The 21,108-nt window shown below is 39.5% G+C and overlaps 1 protein-coding gene across 4 annotated transcripts in view; it reads right to left on the reverse strand.

The window, feature by feature from the left end:
- TBL1XR1 (TBL1X/Y related 1) overlaps window positions 1-21,108 on the reverse strand; it is a 115,812-nt gene that overhangs the window by 5,941 nt on the left and 88,763 nt on the right. For all 4 annotated transcript variants that reach the window (XM_065640041.1, XM_065640040.1, XM_065640043.1 and 1 more), the window contains 13 exons: window positions 15,663-15,765; window positions 13,861-14,006; window positions 12,203-12,422; window positions 9,459-9,591; window positions 9,141-9,282; window positions 8,773-8,836; window positions 8,574-8,671; window positions 6,773-6,833; window positions 5,544-5,665; window positions 4,919-4,993; window positions 2,360-2,487; window positions 2,024-2,189; window positions 1,062-1,163 (listed from right to left, as the gene is read on the reverse strand). In XM_065640041.1, the coding sequence (XP_065496113.1) occupies window positions 1,062-1,163; window positions 2,024-2,189; window positions 2,360-2,487; window positions 4,919-4,993; window positions 5,544-5,665; window positions 6,773-6,833; window positions 8,574-8,671; window positions 8,773-8,836; window positions 9,141-9,282; window positions 9,459-9,591; window positions 12,203-12,422; window positions 13,861-14,006; window positions 15,663-15,720 (1,515 nt within the window). In that variant the 5' untranslated portion in view covers window positions 15,721-15,765. The remainder of the gene's footprint in view (window positions 1-1,061; window positions 1,164-2,023; window positions 2,190-2,359; window positions 2,488-4,918; window positions 4,994-5,543; window positions 5,666-6,772; window positions 6,834-8,573; window positions 8,672-8,772; window positions 8,837-9,140; window positions 9,283-9,458; window positions 9,592-12,202; window positions 12,423-13,860; window positions 14,007-15,662; window positions 15,766-21,108) is intronic.

Below are 21,108 nucleotides of genomic sequence, written 5' to 3' on the forward strand. Positions count from 1 at the left end.
ATATGCCTTGAGCTTTTGTTCCTTTGATGATATTGTCCATACTTACAAGACTAAAATGATATGAAAGACCAATCAAAATTAATTCTCTAGAGTTTAGTCTACTTAAAAATCAGAACTTCCTATTTTCTGTTCTGAACTCTAAGCTAGACATGCAGGACAGGAGAACACTTTGGCACCTGTGTTATGATACGACCTGAGACTCTGGACAGCAAAGCTACCAGGATGGATTTTTACTGACATTTGTTACTTCAAGCTACAGTGCTTCAAAATACAATTCCTTTCTCACTCTTATTTTATTCTAATTTTGCTTTTCCTTAGGCTCTCTTCATCTTTCTTTTAAAACCATGGCAAAAGAGGCACAAGCAAAAAAAACCCAGCTATTGTACTTGTTATGAAGAACTGCACGTTAATATTTTAGTGCAGTACTTTGCAGGACAGTGTCAGAAGAGCTAAGAGCTGATGCAACAATACACCACTGTGGGACAGTAGAGGGTGCGGTTCATGATTAAACACACAATTTTATTCCCTGCTTCTTCTAAGCAATGTAAGCACACTGGTATTTATATATAGCTCCTCTCATTTTTAGGAACTTTTAAATTATGAGCATTGAGAAATTCATACTTTGTTTTGCGGCTCCTTCTGTTGAATGCAACGCAGAAGATATTTCATTCCTATCATGCGTTTCAATAATATGACCTACACTGAATATTTGCACTCAAAAAGGGCAAAGAGGCAAACATGAACTTGTTTCCAGACTATAATGAAAAGACCAGCCACAACGAACACATTGCCATGGTAATCCCCACTAGGGACAGAAAATTTAAATTAGAGGCATCTTCACTTTCTGCGTTGTTTGGAGGGTTTAGAATAGTAAGGCATTAAGCTGGAATAAAGACATATTCTCCTTTCAGCATTACAGCACACTCACATGTGAAAATCTACATGTGAGCTGGCTGTATTAAAATTCAGCTACAGAAGGAAATTTTGTCTCCATTGTTAAGTCAAAAGATTTCCAAAAGATGCTTGTTGTTAGAATGTCAAACAAGTCAAGCAGCACTTACTGAACCATCTGAAGCACTTGCTCCAACTTTGTCTCCTGCTGCATTCCAGCAAACCTCAAAAATCCCTCCTGTTCCCCGATAACTGTGAACTAGGGCACCTGTCTAAAAAGGGACAAAACATGTAATTAATATAACAAAATCCAAGCGAACAAGTAAGATTTGTACAGCCTGTAAAACCTCCTCACTGCTTTTAAAAGCTGGAATTCGCCAAAGAGCTGGTCCAGATGAGACTCGTGGTCAATCTCAGTTAAAGGATGGGACAAACACAACTATGGCATCTTGATCTCTTGTGTCTGACAGGCAAAACTGCGGATGGTCATGACTACTTCCAATTACTAAAACGAGCCTTTCAAAAATTAATATCCATTTCCCAGTACCCAGAGATCACATCCTGCCTGACAATGAAGTCTTAAGATTCTCATTTGCAATCAGCCCTTTTTTGGCCAGAAATACAAACCAAGTAATAGTGTCCTTTCTTAGAAAGTTTTGCAGAAACATTTTGCCATCATCATCTTCTCTCACTTTACATTCTCTTGCTTTTCAGTGAAATTCAATGAAATAGCTATCAGAATTGTAAGTCTACATCCAGTCATCATTTTTCAGAGCAAATCTGTTTTATAAGGAGTTTTAAAGTTCAGAGTTAACATAGACAATTTTTGCATGCAACCTGTTATTGGAGACACTTTGTTGAACGTATTTTGGTGGTGGTGGTGTTTGTTTTGTTTTGTCTAAGTAAAGACAATGTAAAGACAACTATTACTTCATCATAGACAAGCATACAAAGAGAGAAATTAAATGTACATCCATTAACAGAAGTAACCTTAGAACAAAAAGAAAGTGAATCAGCATGTTAGGAATGGCAAAGCTCTTTGTGACTGAAAGACGATGGAGCAACAAAGGTTTGAAGGGTGCTGATGGAAAAGACCAAAACATAAACTTCTGAACAGACAGAAGAGCTATACCTGTGTATTCCAGATGTGTACACACTTATCAAAGGAGCCACTGGCCAGGTACCTGCCATCAGGACTGAAAGCTACACTGTACACAGGTTCTTGATGTTTTGTCAGAGTATGAATACAAATTCCTCTGTCTACATCCCATAACCTAACAGTAGAATCAAAGGATGCACTGTCAAGGGAAAAAAACACAGATTAATTACATCTCAGTTTGATGTATTTTTTGTTTCTAATACAAAAAAAGTATCCTACATGCTTCAAAACATTCCGCAAAACTACATATGTAAAGAGTGAAGTACAAATAATGCTTAACAGGCATTTAAAACCAGGATTAAATAGTACCTTGCTAACATAAGATTGGCATTTGGATTATTTGTTCCTGGTCCTGTAGGACTCCATTTGATAGTATAAATTTCTTTGTTGTGTGCTTGTAAATCATGGACACAACTGTCTTGTTTCATACTCCAGATCTATGATAAAAATGGAAGAAAACACAAAGACATTTAGCACAATAATGTACTAAAATACATTTTACATCTTTCTTCTTTATCATTTGCAGCCTGACTTCTACTTTTTAGGCCACAGGAAACATTTGCTATGACCGCTGCATTTCTAGAGTAATTATGACAAGTATTATTCCAGTACCCTCCATTCTTTGAGTTGTAAGTACCCGATGGGGTTAATGAGTAATAAAGGTACGGTCCGTAGAAACCAATCTGCATGTGTTAACTGCAAGCCCCTTAAAAAGTGCAGGGATGAGAACAGATGCTAAAATAAGAAGAGCAATATGTATATGTTCACGGCTGAGTTGACAAAATATGAGAGTCCTATTTTAAAATGAACTTCTTGCTACACAGACTGAGTGAAATAAAGGGACAGAAGAGACATTTTCCATTTTCATACAAAGCCATAGATGCATACTGCAAAAAACATTATGGCGTTGTCAGGTGTTTGTTCAGTACTTCACAGAGTTCCTTAGGACTCCAATTCCTGCATGATAATCTTCAATAATAACTTTGATCTATTAAGAGTTCACATTGCCACTGCAGAAAGGATTTTGGAAGGTGTTTATATCTTTTCCTAAATGTGAAACTTGATATCGTAGCTAATGATTGGAATGCTTTTTTTAACAATATCCGTTTCAGTAGTGCTTTTAGCTCACCTTTTGTTAGAAAAAGCTAACGGGAGCATGTTTAAGCCCAACTGTATTCAAGATGCAATCAGAGGTCCATGTTTAAATGAATTATGCTTTTCAGAACTGGTGCCTCACTGAACACAAAGTTGATTTTCAATGTGCAGACAGAATTAAAATTGTATTTCCAGTTTAAATTGACACCTTCCAGTTTAAATCTAGCGCCTCTTCCCAAAACTAGTATAGATGAAAAGAGTCCATATTAGCTGCCCTAGAGAACATCTAGTTGGCATCACAAAAGAGAAAAATAAACAAATCACTAAGCATCTTCCATATGCTTCAAAACCTGACATTCCTTCCTACTGCCATTGAAAAGTAAGTGATCCACAAGTGATTAGTGATGCGTAGACTTATCTACAAGCAATTGGTCTTCCAGCTAATCCTGAACAAAACAAAAATCGTTCCAGTATAGGCTGAATTCAAAACAGCAACAAAGTAGTGAATTGCCTGAGCCCACAACAGTGACATGTTCCCAGCTGTCACCTCTTTACTCAGTAAGAGGCAGCAGTAACAGCTTGAGCTCTGGGTTGGAATTCATCTCACCTGAGTTTCAGCTACCTAAATATTAAATACTCCGCTTAAGCTGGCTAGTTTGACTCCATCCTTTGCCAATGGAGAACGATTGATACTCTCAGGGGTTTACTCACCACATGTGAATTAGACCCTTAGCTTGGGAAAGGACGAATTGCTCTTCAGTGGCGTTAGATGCTCCGTTGACTAAAGACGTCTAGACATCCAGCTTTAGACTGGAGGCTTAATGCTTAAATGTTTATATTTTGATAAGGTGATTCCCATTGCAAGAGCCTGACCATGTGCCAGCAGAGGAGGGGATATCTGGCTACTCATTCGAGCCATTCCCTGTCCCTGATTAGACAACAGTGAGCTGGACAGAAATAACTGTCCCAAGGGCCATTAGTAGAACAGTGCTGTCAACATAAAAAAACGTATCCTGAAACTCTACCAAACGTAGTGCTAAACACCCTCTAAAAATAAAGCAGTTTGGGAGTAATGGAAAGGCATTTCTAACGCGGAAACGGCACAGGCCTGCCAGGCATCAACAACATCATTTCTTCTAGTGCATCTAACCTGGAGGGATTTTTGTATGGTTCTCTAGCGCTCCATCAAGTCATACATGTAAGTTACAGCACCCTCTACATTCCCAAGTTTGCCCCCACTCTACAAGCAAGCACGTTGCCATGAATTATTTGGAAGAAAAACGTTGGTGCAGTTGAAAACTACAGAATGACTCCTGATGAACTGGAAAAAAGCAGGAGTACACACAGTCTCTTAAGAAACAATATGCCAAATATTTTCACTAGAAAAAAGGGGAAAACAGAAGAAAACCAGGAAAGCAGCCAGTCACTCATTCTTGTGTGCATTACACGACAGGCATTCCAAATGTTCCTTTTAACCAAAAGCAACCATCAAGCGTGACAGCTTAATGATTAATGACCTGATTCTGTAAACAGCTAAAAGCACCTAATAAATCATGTTCCCAGTCTCAGGGTGTCAGCCTGTAACAAGTTCTCCGGACCAAAGCTTGGCTTTGATTAACAACAATTTTCTAGGGTTGCCTAATCTTGTTATATTAAAAAAGAACAAATATTAGACAACATGGCCAGTACGGTGACACTGCTGGACTGCCCGAGCTAACGGTCTGCATTCCAGAGTCCTACAAAGACAAGAGCCAGCACCAGAACTGACATTACCTTTAGAGTCATATCATCAGAGCAGGATGCCAGAAGATTACCAGTTGGATCCCATTTGATTGCGTTTACTTCATTCTAAAATTGAACAGTGAGAATAAGTTGGAGCCTTCACTTCCATTACAAATGACAGCTTACGAAAGATAAAGTTGGACAGCAGTTATGAGTATTTGTATAATCGTTAGTATTTTAACATTTAATTTTCATTCCTAGCTACGCCTTCCATAACAACAACTTTTTGCTGCCTGTTCACCACATTTTCCCATGCATGCTCTTACACAACGTAGGCTGTGCACAGCAGAGTCTTATAGTTATCATGTTTCTTCTTCTAAAGCTCACTTTTGCTATGCCGGCCTGGCACTGGTAAAAAAGCTGCACGTGGGAGTCAGAATTGTTCTAATAACGATGGAGAATACAGTTACCATATGACCTTAACTACAACTACCTGCATATGTATGTATATTGCCTGTTGCCAAAGATCAGCCATTACTAGATGACCTTTAAAGGTCTCATCCAACCTAAACGATTCTATGGTTATGTGAGTGCTGTACACTGGCAAGTATACTGGGCCTCCAGTCTCTCACTAACAAAAATATCGTACAGCAACCCCCAAATTTCCAGTACTTACTGTGTGACCCTGGAAGGTTTTGATGGGCCTATCTTGTCCTAGTTTGCAGACATGAATACACATGTCTGTACTACAAGAGGCAAATGTGTTGTTACTCTGCCAATCAACATCTAATGCTGGTGCTGAAAGAAAAAGAAAGATATTTAAAACTATGGTATGCATTCTGCAGGAGTTTGGTTTGCAAATATAGCACGCACCACCTTAGAACATATGCCAATAAGATGCAACCACTAATTTTACCGCAGTTCTGGATCATCAAATACTATGAACAGTGAGAAATGAAGCCAAAACCTGCCTTACACAAATAAATGAAACGAATTGTAACAGAAGTCATTAAAACATGGAACATATCTGAAATTAACACTTATATAGAGGACAGTGCAGCAGGACAAGAAGCTGTAGTTAATGCATCTGAAAAGAAATCTCAGGAGTCAGCATGAGGAGCAGGTTCTCACAACAACACACTAGCATGCATGAGCTCATCTCCACCAAGAGCCCATGCTTGTGCTCATAGATGGCAGCCAGAGAAAGGTAATGCTTTATTTTCTGTCTTAATTTCAGCATTATTAGGTGTGGTAACTTGAAGTTTAATCGCCGGTGACATATTCCGTTTGGTCAGACTGAGATATTTATGGCAGACAGCAGGCAGAATTGCTTGAAGTAAATCAAGAATTGATGTTTTTGATTGTTGTTGTGCCACTGAAAACGTAGTGTGAGTAGAATAAAAAGTGGAAACAAGACACATTCCTTAAAGGCCCTTCAATGACACGTTCGTCATCCTCTCTATTGTATTTTCCAGCTGATTCTGGCAGGCTTGCACAGTGTGCAGCCCACAAAGCAATTTGTCTGAACCCTTAGCGGCTGCGCTCCCATCCCAGCTGGCCGGGGAACAGCCTTTCAGCTGGTTTGTGGCCAAAGAAAGTGGGGACAGCACAGCAGGCAGCGTGGAACTGCAGAAAGTGGGCAATATTTGGATTATCTCTTATGACTTCATAGAACTGCAATAAAATTGTGAGTTTTAAAGCTATAAAATCTGAACAATTCTATCTGTGTTTACATTCTCAAAATTCATAAGACCATGAATATGGGAGTCAGTATCCAAAGAGTGCCTGTAAGACTTTAAAATGGTGTAAATAAGCTCCATAAACTTCAGATTTATGTTTTTAAATAAATAACACCTTTTTTGTCTTTTCTGATGACAATCCTGAATGATCAGAATCAAGACTCACCAGAATGAAAAGGAAACTGCTGCTTGGCTTCGCCAGTGTGGGCATCCCAAATAATTGTGGTCTGTAGTAAACAGATAAATAAACAATAAATAAATTTGTACAAATTGCCAATTTCCCCACAACTACTGCCATTCACATGTACCAGACTACCTAGCCAACTCCTCCTAGCCCAAATCTGCTCCCAGTTATGTATTTCTAGTGTTTCACTCAGTACTAAAGGGAATTGTAGTAGATGCACAGACAACAGTAGAGAACCTTAACATGCTTTAATATCAGAAAGGTGTTTATCACAACATCTTGGGGTCTGGATGGAAGGAGGGAGTTGTGTTTTCTTTTTTATATAAAAAATAAAAATAATTAACCGATTTATTGTAGTCCTATTTATATTCTAGTAATCTCTTACACACACCTATTTTAACTTCCAATACTTGTATATTCAAATTGCAATTTCAAACACTCAGTTGTCCCTAAGGAAATCTTTTATATAAACAATTAGTCTCATAGTTAAGAATCTGAAAGATTTAAGGGTGTAATCCTTCTCTGCCAATATTTCTGATATCTTCCTGATGAATGAACTCTAACATGACAAAATTAGTACTTTATAATCCCTATATTCTATGCCAACATTCCTGACCTACATCAATGTTCAATGAAAATTCTGACACTGAATTCAGTGGCAGCATGAACTGACCACACAAATTATTTATGGAAAAGAAGTGTAAGGTTGAGTCAATCTTTCTGCTCATGCAGAACACTTTCCAAAGCATAATCTCAGTTGCTTTCTCCAAGGAGTTTTATTGACTGAAACAACAAGCTTCTATCTCCTGCAGAATATTTTTCTGCAAATTAATGTGGTACCTCCACAGACTTAGAAACTGGCACAGGTCATTATGGCTGCCAAAAGAACCCACCCATCTTTTCCATGATTTGAGATATTTACTTTTCTTTCCTTTGTGGCAGCACAAGCATTTATAAAGCTGGGCATGAAAGCACACCAGGTTAAATGCATACAGGAAAAAAAATAAAGGACATAATCTACTACTCTACAGTGACACTGCAAGTTTTAAGTATTGTGGACCTGTGGTCTTGCTGAGCCTGCAGTTTGCCAGTCTCATCTAGAGAAATCCTGTATTTGCTTCTGCACCTTGAATCAGTTACAGAGGAAAAGTTAAAACTCTTTGAACTTTAGTCTATTCTTCATCACTATTTATCCTCCCTACCATTTGTAAAATCTCTCATGCTAACAAGAGCTTTGAATCTAAAGACCTTGTGAGTCTTTATGTTTGTTTAGAAATGTGAAACAAAACACAGTTAAACAATGAGCTTCATGGCATCACTCTGCTGGCACCTCCCCAGCCACATAAATATTGACTTTTCTTATGTTCCAGCTGTAGGCTTTTAAATCATTCTCAGGCTTGACTGATATCCAAATCAGCCTGAGCTTACTCCTCCAGTGTGATTTTTTTTCTGAGGCTTAGCATAAAGTGCTTCACTAACTTTTAGATTATTTGGTTTTACAAAAGTTTAATGTTCCTGCATTCAATGCACTTACTTTCCAGCTCACACTAATGTAACTGGGAAGAGATATAGGGACACTGAAATCTAATACATTTAAATATCTCAGTAAACTACTATAAAACACCAGGAAACATATTTAGCATGACAAGCTCTTTGTAAGTACATATTTACGTCCCATGCCTTTAGTTTAAGTTACTTACTTTCTATAGCTTTTCTGTTATGTTTACAACTAGATTATAACGGTGAAGGAAAAAAATTTTAATTTTACCAAAGATTATCTCACCTTGTCCACTCCTGCACTTAAAATGAAGTTTCCTTTCTTGTTCCATTTTAACGCAAATATAGGACCTTTATGTTGCCCTAAGGTGCTGGCAAGATTACCTGAAAATTTATATTGATATGAATACATTAAAAAAATAAAAAACTATGCTGTGAGCCACAATATAGGAAAATATACTGGAAATTTTAAGTATTTCACTTACCGTCTTTAGTCCATATCCTTGCAAAGCCATCGTAAGACCCAGTTGCTAGAAGTGTACCTTCACTCTGCCAGCAAAAAGGATATTTTATTTATTTATTTTTAATGTATAACTCAAAGCTAATGAGCACAAAGCAAATTGAAGGTAGAATACATCTGTGTAAGATTTATGATATTTATTCCATTGACTACAACTTATAAAAAAGAAGTCCCTGAAGTACAATACAAGCAAATCCAATGCAACTCAAAAATAGAAATATTTCAAGAGCTGTAGCAGAGGATGCATGGCTGCTGTCACTTAAAATGTGACTATGCAAAAATTATAGGTATAATTTTCTTGGGAGTATTTTGAGCACCGCCATTTGTACTTACGTTCCAATCCAGCGATGTCACATCTTTGTTGCTGGGTACGTCCTGCCCTCCTTCTCGTATACAGTGTCGAAGTACCAGCTGCGTAGAGCCACTCGTGCTGTTTTCGCTGAGGTTCCATATCCGTGCTGTCGAATCTCCGGATCTACAGAACAGTTTATGAGAATATAACTCCTCCTCCTGATTAATTCAATTTTTAAAAGTATTCCTTTCCAGAGAGCAAACGTGGCATTTGATGTAGAGGGCACTGGGGCAGGAATTATGTACAGAAGTACACCAATGAGCACTAATACTATGTACGTAGGTGGTTAATGCACATACCCTGAGGCCAAGAGGTCGCTAACGGGATTCCAGGCACAGATGAACACTTCAGATTCATGGCCACGCAGCACCACTGCCTTGTTGGGAGGGATTTCAACGTCTCCATCTACTTCCATCATGTCTGTGTGATTATCTGCATTATGGGAAACAACAGTAGATAGAGGTGGATTTTAATATTTTGGGGCATGCAAGAGAATACATTGTAAACTAGTATGGTTTATGTTCTTCTGGGATGAGCATAACAATTAATTCGCAATTTACATGGATCAAAATTTGGCAAAGCTGTAATGTTCCTTTATTTTTTTAGTTCCAATTTATGAAGTACTACAAACAGATGGGGAGTTTCAAAAATGTGAGAAAGCTCTCAGCCCTTCTAAACCTCAGCATCCAAACGGATTTAATTTTGAAACTTCAAAATTGAGGCCAAAAGTTAATTTTTTGCTATGTTAAAAAATAACCACTGATGTTAAAAGCACGCACAGTTTTTCAGGCATGATGCTGCATAGTACAATATGTTACTAGTCTATCTGGTGCTTTAAAAATATGTTTATGACACATTCATTTAAAAAAAAAAAAAAAATCTTTCTTTTCTCCAAATGCAGTCAAACAGGTTTTGAATCTACATCTCAGACACTTCATTTGCAAAACGGTTTTAATTAATATAATAACATTTGGTGATACAGTAAACTGACAACAGAGCTTTTTAAACTGCATCGGCAATTACCATGGAATTGTGGCGATACAGAGCTTCCTGCGTGGAAGTGATGTTGAATCCATATTGTTCTGTACAACATACTGGGGGTAATTCAACTTACAAAACAATTTTCTTGGCAGCTACCATCAATCATTTTCTATTATTAAAAATAAATTCACACTGAGTGTAAATGTAGAATATAAAAATACAGAACAGTTCACCTGTTCCATATTTATTCACTGTGGTTAAACAAACCATTTCACATCTTGTGCTTAATTTAACATTAAGGGTTTCTGTCGTTGCTTGTATGTGTGAGAAAACAGAAAAGGCTATTAGAACATGCAGATTTTTTTAAGAAAGAGCACCATATAAAACATTGCTTCAATTAAAGAGAAGCAATGCCAGTATAATTTGGTGTACCAGCCAGCAGGGGTTGCTGGTATATCACATTTAACAGCAGCCGAGATGTGAAGTTTAAGCTTACTCTATCCAGTTCCCAGTTAACAAGTAAATATTGGGTTTGAGTTTTAATGAAAGCACCAAAGTAGAGATCTTATTTGTTCAAGCCAAAGATTATATTTCCAGTTTATTTATCATATATAATAATGGAAAAAACTAGCAAAATCCAGTTGTAAAATGCAAAACTTGTACGTGTCTTGATATGAATATTGTCTCAGCAATGTCTTTTCTTCAGGTGCTTCTACAGCAAGAGCTGTAACTCCCCTTCTCAAATGTGTAATTCCAACTTCCCCAACAATATGTACAAAATCCCATTCTGATGTCTGGCCTGAACTTTTCTATACTAAGCCTGACTGTCAGTTACATTCCTCTGACCAGTGATGACAAATAAACCCCACCTGTTTCACAAATCACAACTAAAATGGAACCAATGGAATAAACCAAACCTGTAAGAAGTAGCATCAAATAATTTTGAATAGCAAATTATGAAAGCTGATATGGATAAAGGAGACAAAAGACACAGGATTTGTTTTGGCAGCCACGATCTTCCCAGCACAAGGCAGTCTGTCCTACAGAGAGCTGGTTCCAGCTCTGTGGTTCCCAGGGTTGGCAGCACTTGTCTAATGTAGTTTGCAGATCACCACAAGCAAGGCTCTGTTTTAACCAGTGTCCTGGTTTTGTTAAAAACAAGATTCTCTTTTAGTGAATTTCCCTGTCAGCTAAGGTCTTCTTGCTAACTGCAGTTTTCCTGAAAGTTAGGTACATGTTTTGGTAGACATAGCAATGGAATGCAAGGTCATTGATAATGATGCATCCCATGAGATGTGCCAGCAGGAGGTGAACTGAAAATTGACCAACTAAAGTATTCCACCCCATTCACGTGATACTTCATATAAAAGTGGAGCAGTTGCTGGGACTTTCAAGATTGGTTTTGTATATTTTGTATTATTTTCTCTATTTTTATTAGTAGCATTAGTAAAACATTTTTAATTTTTCCAACTCTCTTCTCTCTGTCCTTCTTTCCCTCCCAATCGCCTGTCCTTAGTGGGAACGGGGGAGAGGGAGGGGCTGAAGGGGGAAGGCGGGGAGAGGAGGTTAACAATACATCTGCCATGGTTTTATTGTCACCCCGCAATCAAACCGTGACAACCGGCTACAGACCAGCAGACTCCTCTCCTTGTTCCTCGTACAGGGGCCAAAGCTGAGGACGTGCAATATTTAAGGAGTTGTCTCCAATTTTTTCTCTTCAGGAAAGAGCTCTCAGAAGGTCCTGTGCAAAACCTCCATATGATGGGAAAGGAGCCGTACTGGAAGTGAGACTGGTCAATGGAATGTTGTGGATTAATGAATTTAGAAGTTTGCATCTCCTCCTGCAACTCCAAATATCAAATCTGGGACAGTCAAAGGTGAGACGCCGTCTATTCATGTGTCACCTATTATGAAGTTTTCCTCTGCAAGCTGAAGGGTTACTAGTACCTCTACACGTTTACCTCAGTCTGCTGGCTCATACCAGAGCTCATTAACCAACAATACACTAAATCACAGAGAGATGACGTAACATAGGTTAAGGTTCATTTCTGTCTCAACTTACTCGCTATAGTATGTGCTCCATTCTCCTCGCCATTTGCAGTATTTTCTCCATTTTTTGCTGATCCCTGTTGGTTTGTCGCGGCTGCAGCTGCAGCAGCTGCTGCCTGCTGTTGTGCAAGTTTATCTCTGTAGGCCTGTTGTCTGGTCTGGACCACATCAGGCATTACTGCATCTATCAGTGAGAGAGACTCTATCGGCCTACCATCAAACAAGGTACCATCCTAAATTATAGCAGAGGGAGAAAACAAAACAAAAAAGACAACACCAAGTACAAATTAGCATTATGGGCAAAAATTCCAAGGAAAACTAATGCAAAAGTTTTGATTTAATATAATATAATAAAACAGTTTGCAAGTAGTGCTGGAAGTGGTATCTCATTGTTGTGGTTAGGATTAGAATTTTATTCTAAAGTTAAGTGGCCACTGCAGGCCTCTAGCAGAGCTTCTGCAATTAAAAGGTATATGCTTTGAGTCTCCTAAATCATCTGCTAAAGCAAGAAATTCTGTAAGCTCTGTATGAATATGATTTCAAACATGAGTGGCTGCAACAAAATCTAATGGTTTGTTTGAAGAGCTGCAAACACCGCAAGTCAGGTCACTGGCTTGTGAAGTTATTCTGTCTTATTAGACTAATACTTTCCATAAACATATTATCTGCAGAGCTGACTAGTTTTTCCTCCTTTTCTTAAACAGTGCTGGCATGCTTTCAAACAACAAGGAAGAATTTTATCCTGAAATGGACAAGACCTGGTTAAAAATACCCTTATACATATGCTTAAGGATTTGTAAGGATCTCTTTTTAGGGGCTGGAAGGATTCCTTGCGATAAATATAGGGTCTCCTTCTTCTATTCCAATCACTTGCTTTATTTTTCTGAGGCTTCCAAAGGGAAAAAAATTGCTTCACTGGGACTATGAAAACTATATATAAACAGCAGACTTAAGGGAGACTGGAAAGAGCAGAACTGGTGGAAAAAAATCGTTTCCTTCTGTAATATAAGTGACAGCTACAAAGGTGCTAACCTTCCAGGCATAAATGAGAATGGAAATTGAGGATGAGTATCTGCAGCATCAGGCAGGAAGATACATGGCTTTCTGTACTGCTGGAATAACTATTTAAACATCAAATTTAATAGATCCTGCTCAAGACGAATTAGCTAGCAGAGGCAAAAAGCAAACTAGCATCTACCTTCATTGCCACAAAGTGAAACCCTCTCTCTATCAGGAACCCTCGCCCTTGGGCTCTCCTCACTTCGTTGTAACAACACATCACTCACATGAGAGCTGCACAGTGCTCTCCCACCTCCCTAGTGCAAGTCTACAAAAGCAAAAATTGAGAGGTTACTTGTCTCAATGATTATTTTATTGCACTTGTCTGGGTTTACTTCAACATTATATGAGGGTAAAAACTCTACAGACAACGGACCTTTAAGCAATGAGCCAGAACACCATGCCTGGTGTTGTGTGGCTGCTCTGGGCAGAACCCCTACCCAGTTATGTCACTCCATTCTGGTTCCACCACTGGAGTCATGGTGAACACCAGCAGTAAGGAATCTGAAGTAAAAGTAAATAAATAGGATACAAGAAAGTTAAGAAAAAATACTAACATTCAAATTTAGTGCAAGCAAGGACATAATGCCCCTGTGGGCAAAGCCTCCTTACCTCATTAATACTGACTTCTGCCTCTACATACTGCAGACCTTTCTGGATGATGGAAATCAAAGCAGCTGGTGGCACCAGAGCACCGTTTATATTGGACTGGCTGATATGGCTCTCTATACCAAAGGTAAATGCTGAATGGGAAAACCCTGAAGACAAGGCAAAAACATCAGAATTGATTTACAGACAGACAATGCTACTGCAAGATCTTCTGTTTACAAACCTAAGCAAATTATACAAAGTTGCAGCATGCTTAGGAACTACAAAAAGCTATTCAAGACACCTCTGTTGTTTCCCTCATTTGTTCCTAGTTTAAATGTACAAAAAGACAGAAACATAGTTTATATAGAAACACAGCAATTTTTAACTACAGTATCATCGGCTAAATATTTGTGCATAAGTAAGTATAAAAATTTAAACATACAATTTGCAATAGCATTTACATATATTTATATATTCTAAAACTCTGCATAATTTATTGTATCATATAGCATATTTAATAGAATATATCTCCGCAAGACATCAAGACTTGTTTCTTACTTTTACTCACTGATTTGTTACCCATGAAAGTAAAATGGATCTGTCTGTAGAACAGAATTCACTTCGTGGTACAGTGCTGCCATAACTGTGTGTGTTTTGGCACTCAGAACTACGTCATTATCGTGCACTGATTAAGAAATGGCAAGGATGATATGGTGCAGCACTGGTAGTTGCTTGCTATTTATACGATTGCCATGAAAACGTGAATTTAACCTAGGGAAAAATAGTTGTTTCAGCAAATTAACTTTACTGTCACAGAATTTTTTCTTAAAAGTTTGTGTTGTTTTTTTTTTTTTCCCTGTCAGGTAACTAGAAAGCTACCGGCTAACTTTCAATGAAGATAAAGCAATTTTGTAAGTTTGGCTTCCGTGACAAAAGCAATCTGCAACTGGAATAAGAACATATAATAGGTTTCAGCAAATTCAGGTGGAACAATACGTTTCTCCTTTCTTCTGACAAGCAGAGACTGAAAAACTCAGCCATCCACTGTGTTGCTTCTGGTACTTGTCTCAATTTGAGAAGTCCATGAGCAGCAGGCAGATGTTGCATCAGTCAAATGCATTTTCCGGAAGTCTGAAGTTCGTTTTCAAGACTGACAATATTTATCTGTCTTTTGCTCTTCCTCCAAGAAGCAGGAGGCTTTGGCCAGCCTGACACCAAAGGACAAAATCCCCCAAGAAAATGTCCTGCAGAGAGGGAGGCTTTTGAGAACCCAAGAGTCATTCCTGTAAAAATTCTCGTCATTTATATTTAGAGTCAAGTGATATGAGTCATATGGTCACAGTTGCCACTTCTTCCTTTGAAATACAGCAACATCCACCCTCCTACAGCCACATTCAGGCAAGGAATTTGGCCACAGAAGACCAGCTCACAGGAGCACCATCAGTCCAAGACAGAACAGGAAAAAACAGCATTTTGGTGGTCATACTTTTTTCTTCTTCAAGTAGCCCCAATGAAAATGTGGCCAAATGTCATCATCACCCTGTAGATAAAAGTGATCTCTCCAGGAAAACGCATTTCTAGCAATCAAGCGAGTCCTTAGTTGGTTGACTGCCATCTGAAGACTCCAAATGACTAAATCTGATTAAGTTACAGAAGGTAACTTGGCAGGAATTCATTCTCTTGTTAGAAGAATCACCAAGAAACAGTTCAGAGAGAAGCACATGCCTACTGGCAAAATAATTAAATGAGTGTGCATTTGCTAGAGCCAGTTGCAGACGAATATCAAATAAATTATTCATTATTGAACAATTGTAAAAACTCACCTGACTCTTGCAAGTATCTATATACCAGGAAGTTAACCTCATCACTGCTTATACTCATCTTTATTCCCAGTTAAACCATGAGGTCACAACAAAGGACACAACCCTGAAAGTAAAAAAGTAGGTCAATTAAATATTTTTAGTACCCAATACGTATTTCTCAACAAATGCTATATTTATAAAGTAGCTCCCTGGCAGCACATACAATGGTTTTATTTTATAATGCAAATAAGTCTGTTGTAGTCATTAAAAAGCCGTTTGTCTCACCACAACATAAAGGTCAGTTAATTAAATATTGAAGGGCTGGATTCTCAAATGATGCAAATTGGTATGGACTGGGGAACTAGGCCGCTTAATATCAGTACTAAAAAGGTCTAATTTCACAGGTTTTTAAAAAATAATCAAGTGTGTTTCATCTAATCAACATAATTGCTATGGAACACATTTTTCAAAATTTGTGTTTCCCTCTGTCTGGCTAACAAAGATGGAGAACTTTGTTGCATGGTAGTTCCTAGGCAGGTTCTCACTTTTAATCTACTTCGATTTTCAGGTACTCCTGCTCTAGGAAAAAGGTGCAATATGGGTTACGACACTGCATCTGTTCAAAGAAAGCCCAACTCTTTTCACTAGAAATTAGAAAACATCTCAGCCATACACTTACGCTTTGCAAAAAGAATTCTTGAAATTGGAGACAAACTAAACAGAGCATTTTTAGTAACATTTCTCTAGGTTTTTAATCAATACTTTAAAAAACATTGAGGGATATATATACATATATATACACATTTTTCCCTCGATTTTATCAATGGTAAATATTTAGCAACACAAATAATGTATCAGACTATATATATTTGATGACAAATTTTGAAAATTATGAAGCAACAAGAGTCTCTAAAATGGGAGAAGAGATAAAATTAAACCCTCATTTTTGAGAACATTCTCATGACTTCTCAGCGATGAAAAATTAAAATCCTGATCTTTCCATGGCATCTAGTAAACGAGCACAAAGTCAGCTTCCAGAACAGTGTAGGAAATAAAGTCCATCTCCCACTCCCAGTATCCACCCAGCACTTTTCATCAACAGACCCTCAAGCTTTTCACCCAGCCGCCACTATCATTTTGTTCTATGGAACACGAGTCAGAGAAGGTAAGCGACTTCCCTACTGTTATTTGACAAACTCTGACCTGGATCCAACGTAAAAAAGGAAAAAAAAAAAAAAAAGAAAGAGACTGGAAACAGGTTGTCTTCCACTGTTCAAAACAAGTTTTTGCTACATGGCTGCAGGGTCAAGTCCTTCACCACCGTTGCTCCAAGTGGGAACACAGCAAACACAGCAGCGAGCAACAACGAGAAGATGATCAGCGTTACAAGACTGCTGGATGTATTCTTTCTAGGAATCTTCTCCTAGCAAGATTTCCCATGGAAACAGGGCAAAATGACCACGCTCTGTTTCTTATCATCTGACTTCTGAATTTTACTCGTCAATTGCAACCGCTTCTGGCAGTGAGAGAAGCTTTCCAAGAGGTGACTTTCCGAACGTCCCACAGTGTTGTAAAGACTTGATTAACTCCTCAAGGCGAGGGAAGGCTCCAGGACGAACTAGGACATCAAAAGGAGAGCGTTTGCCTGAAACCACACAGGAACCCCGACGAGTCGATGAGCGCATGGACACCCCCAGACCCCCGGATCACGCGGCCGCCCACCCAGCTAACAGCCAGGGGTGGGAGGGGGCAGCACACCTGCCTGCTGGGTTTGGAAGGGGCACGGGAGAAACGACACAGGCCCAGAGGTGCACAGGGAGGGCTCGGAGCCAGCTGGGGCCAGCGGGACTCGAGTGGGAGAGCCGGGGTTACCCTGAGTGGGAAACGGGGGCCGTATGTGATGTTGGACGCGTTCACAGAAACCCGGACCTCGTGCTTATAGAGCAGCTCAAGCACACTGAGCTGCTGGAGGGGGAAAGATGGCTTTAGTTTCTCAAGGAAATAAATCAAAATGTAGAGCTACTTAAATCCTTCTCATTTCTAACGGAAAAGGTAATTTCTCCAGTATATAACTTCCAGCTAGTGCAACACAACTTGTAAAGAAAATACTAGCCCTACCCCACTGCTCCACAGTCCCCAGCAATGCCTGACATACAAGGTATACCTGCCAAATTACAATATGCCTTATGGGCTCATTTACTGAGCACGGTGCAAAATGAAAGTCATTTTTAGCCCTTTCATGGATTAGCAACCAATTCTGCCACGTGCAAGACCAAACACTAATTTTATTCAGCTATGTTTTGCGGTCCTACCTAGTGCACATCATCTTTATTTAAGACTGCTTGTTACAGAGAAGTTCTGTAGGAAGAGGAACAATACTTTCCTTCCAAAAAAAAAGGTAATTAAAAGGACTCGTAAAGAAGCTTTTTTTACATTACACACACACACAAATGATAGTGTTTGTTTCATGGGTCTGTTACTGGTTTTTAAAATCTTGCTGCATCATCCAAAAAACAGATTAAAATGCAGAAGCCAAATGAGAGTGCCATTTGCTACCTAGAGAAGACTTGTAGTATTAATATAAATAGGGCTCTCCACTCGAAGCAGAGTTGTGGACACGCCACATAAATTCACCTGTTACATAGCTGGATAGCTAAAAAAAAAAAAAAAAAAAAAAAAAAAGCTGACATTTTGCTTGTCTGTCAAAAGTGTTATTCACCCTGCCCAGGTCAAACGAGTATTATTTTCCAAGGCTGGTTCGAAGCGTTTTCCAGGCGATGCTTCGGCCAGGCCAAGCGCCGCCGCATGTTGTCCTGCCCGGCTCTCGAGAGATGGCACTGCAGCACCGGCTGTGGGACCAGCAACCAGAAAAACACAAACGCGTTCAGTAAATACACGGCTTGCCTGATAAGGACATGGAACTGAAAAGGGTGCAAAATGTTCCAGTTTTTTGCCTAGATGTTGCTTTGTCCGTTTTTTTCGGTGCTTATTTAAATTTTCCGAGAACTCATTTCTGTATTTGCCCCCATCACAGACCCAGCTGCTTGGCCAGCGCTCTGGGAACAACCATCACCCCAGTATCGCACAGCCCGGGGAAGGGAGGATCGGGGAGAAGAACACGCAACACCCAACCACCCTCCTTCCCATCCCGAAAGCAAACTATCACATTAAAGAGAAAATACCGCAGGTAGAAGAGAATACAATAATTATTTGCCTTTGACAAATTTTGAATTGATATCGGGCTTGACTCTGGCTGCCAGACTTTAGGAGTGAAACCAGCAGCCCCCAAAGGGCTCTACAGCCTCGGGAGCAGACTTTGCAGCTGGCTGAAGATGATACCTCCGAGGTGCGTGAACCCCATTAAACGGGACGGGGAAGCTGCTGCTGTTTCCAGCCCTGGGAGCTGTGCTGCCTTCTCGCTTCTGCCTTCCTAGGACATAACCAGCGGGAATGACCCCAGGGGATGAGGGTGACGGGGCAGAGGTGGGACGGAGAGGGGAACCACTGACCCCAAAGCCACTGGCCGTGTTGCTCTCAGTGCTCAACACACAGGGCCACCCCCTGCTTCATGCTGAAAGTACAACTTGCCAAGGACATCTGCCAAAGAAAAATAGGAATGGGAAAGAAAAGAAACCTGCTAAACCATAAACCATGTGAATTCCACTTTCCCTAATGCCCCAAGAAGGCCCCAGGGCTTGTTTGGGAGGTGATGGGGAAGATTTCTTAAAACAGGTCTCATGTGAATGGAAATGGAAACACAAATAGAGGCAGAAAGACCAAAAAGAAGAAAATTAGAGGAAAAAGAGAATCTTTATGTATGTCCCCATACTTGTACATAAATACCCCACATACCAACGGATCTACTTCATGAATGCTAGTTTATTCCCCCCAAATTTGCTATTTCCACATATAGCCGGCTACTTATTTTGGGCACTTAATAGATACCAACATTGCTCTTTATTTTAGAACAAAGCAATTAACTAACAGAAAGGACACCAAAAAATGATTCAAAAATAAGCAGAAATGACACATAATTGCTACCAGTTTTAAGATTTCTAGTCTAATTTGTGAAGGGTCCATTCAAAATATTTCAAGGTATTTGCACCTGTATGTCCCAAATCCATTCTGAAAATATAACAAGCTCCTTGCAGGTCTTTTTTTCTGACCCACATAAAAATTGCAAGCCTTCCTCAAAACATTCTGTGGATTTACAGGAAATATGGCAAAGTATGATGCACCCACACTACTCCTGTAGTTCCTAGTGCGCTTTTAAAGGAAATCACCCTCTTGCCCTTACTTTTGTTTTGCACCTTGGAGCGGTCACAGTACATGTGTAGTACAGTCACAACAGGTAGAACTAGGATTAAGAAACAACAGGTAAAAAAAGGTAAAAAAAAAAGGGCTTACTGACCATGCCCAAGTCCTTGGGACCACGATAGGATCGATATCCACTGCTTAAAACCCAGTTTGCTTCAGTGCGTCTCTTCTCTGGCTCTCTTACCCCACATGCGTCCCTGCAATGCTCAGCAAAGCCATAGTGCAAACAAAACTGGTTTTGTTTGCACAGGGAACCATCACCCTGTTCTCCCTTGATCATCCAAAACCGCTGAGCTACAGGTACTGGTTATCTGTAGAATTCTCTTCCTGAAGGATGAGCCTGTGGTTTATAATTCCACTGTTCAATTAGAGGCAGCACAGTATCGAGATATCCCCGGTCATTTTTAATGTTGCTTCAGAAAGTCCCTGAACTCTCCAAATGAGTCACAAAATAAAAGTCAATTATCTACAGATGCTCACCTCAAGATCTGCTCAAAAATTAGACGTGTCACAGGTCAGGAACAGACTGACACACATCTGTGCTTTAGACAGACTGACCTGCTTGTTCCAACTCCGAATCCATGTCAGAAATCACACACAAAAAAAAAGCTTGGAAACTACCTTTTTCAAAGGAAATGAAGTTTCTCGTCCAGAAGACACCACGCCAACTCTGAGCTAGCTTCCACTTACCAAAAACGTGCCTGTATTTCTGTGATGTTCCTACCGCAACTCAGACACACCAGCACGCAGGTTCTCACACCGCCTTCTCCACCCCTCAAGGACCATTCACACACTTTCACACTTTGGGTAAAATTTACATTGAGGTCATTACAATGAGGTCAAGTTCCACTACCACAAACAAGGGACCTGCAGGTTAATAGGTACCCAACAGCACAAGTCCGATTGTGTATCTGACAAATTACTACTCTACTCTACATGTTTATGATAGCTTTGTGCTCTTCTTCCAGATTCGGGCCAAATGCTAGAGAACAGATGCTGCCCGATATGGCTCCTGGCCTAATAGCTTTTTTTTGATGTTTGGTTTTGGTTTTTATGGTTTTAACAAACCTGAACTGGCAGAGACAGTTTATACATCCGTTTATCACTCTGTATCTCCTAATCACAGTTTTATAACGTACAGTAGATTTAC

Source organism: Caloenas nicobarica, chromosome 8 (genome assembly GCF_036013445.1).
Source record: "Caloenas nicobarica isolate bCalNic1 chromosome 8, bCalNic1.hap1, whole genome shotgun sequence".
Classification (NCBI taxonomy): Eukaryota; Metazoa; Chordata; class Aves; order Columbiformes; family Columbidae; genus Caloenas; species Caloenas nicobarica.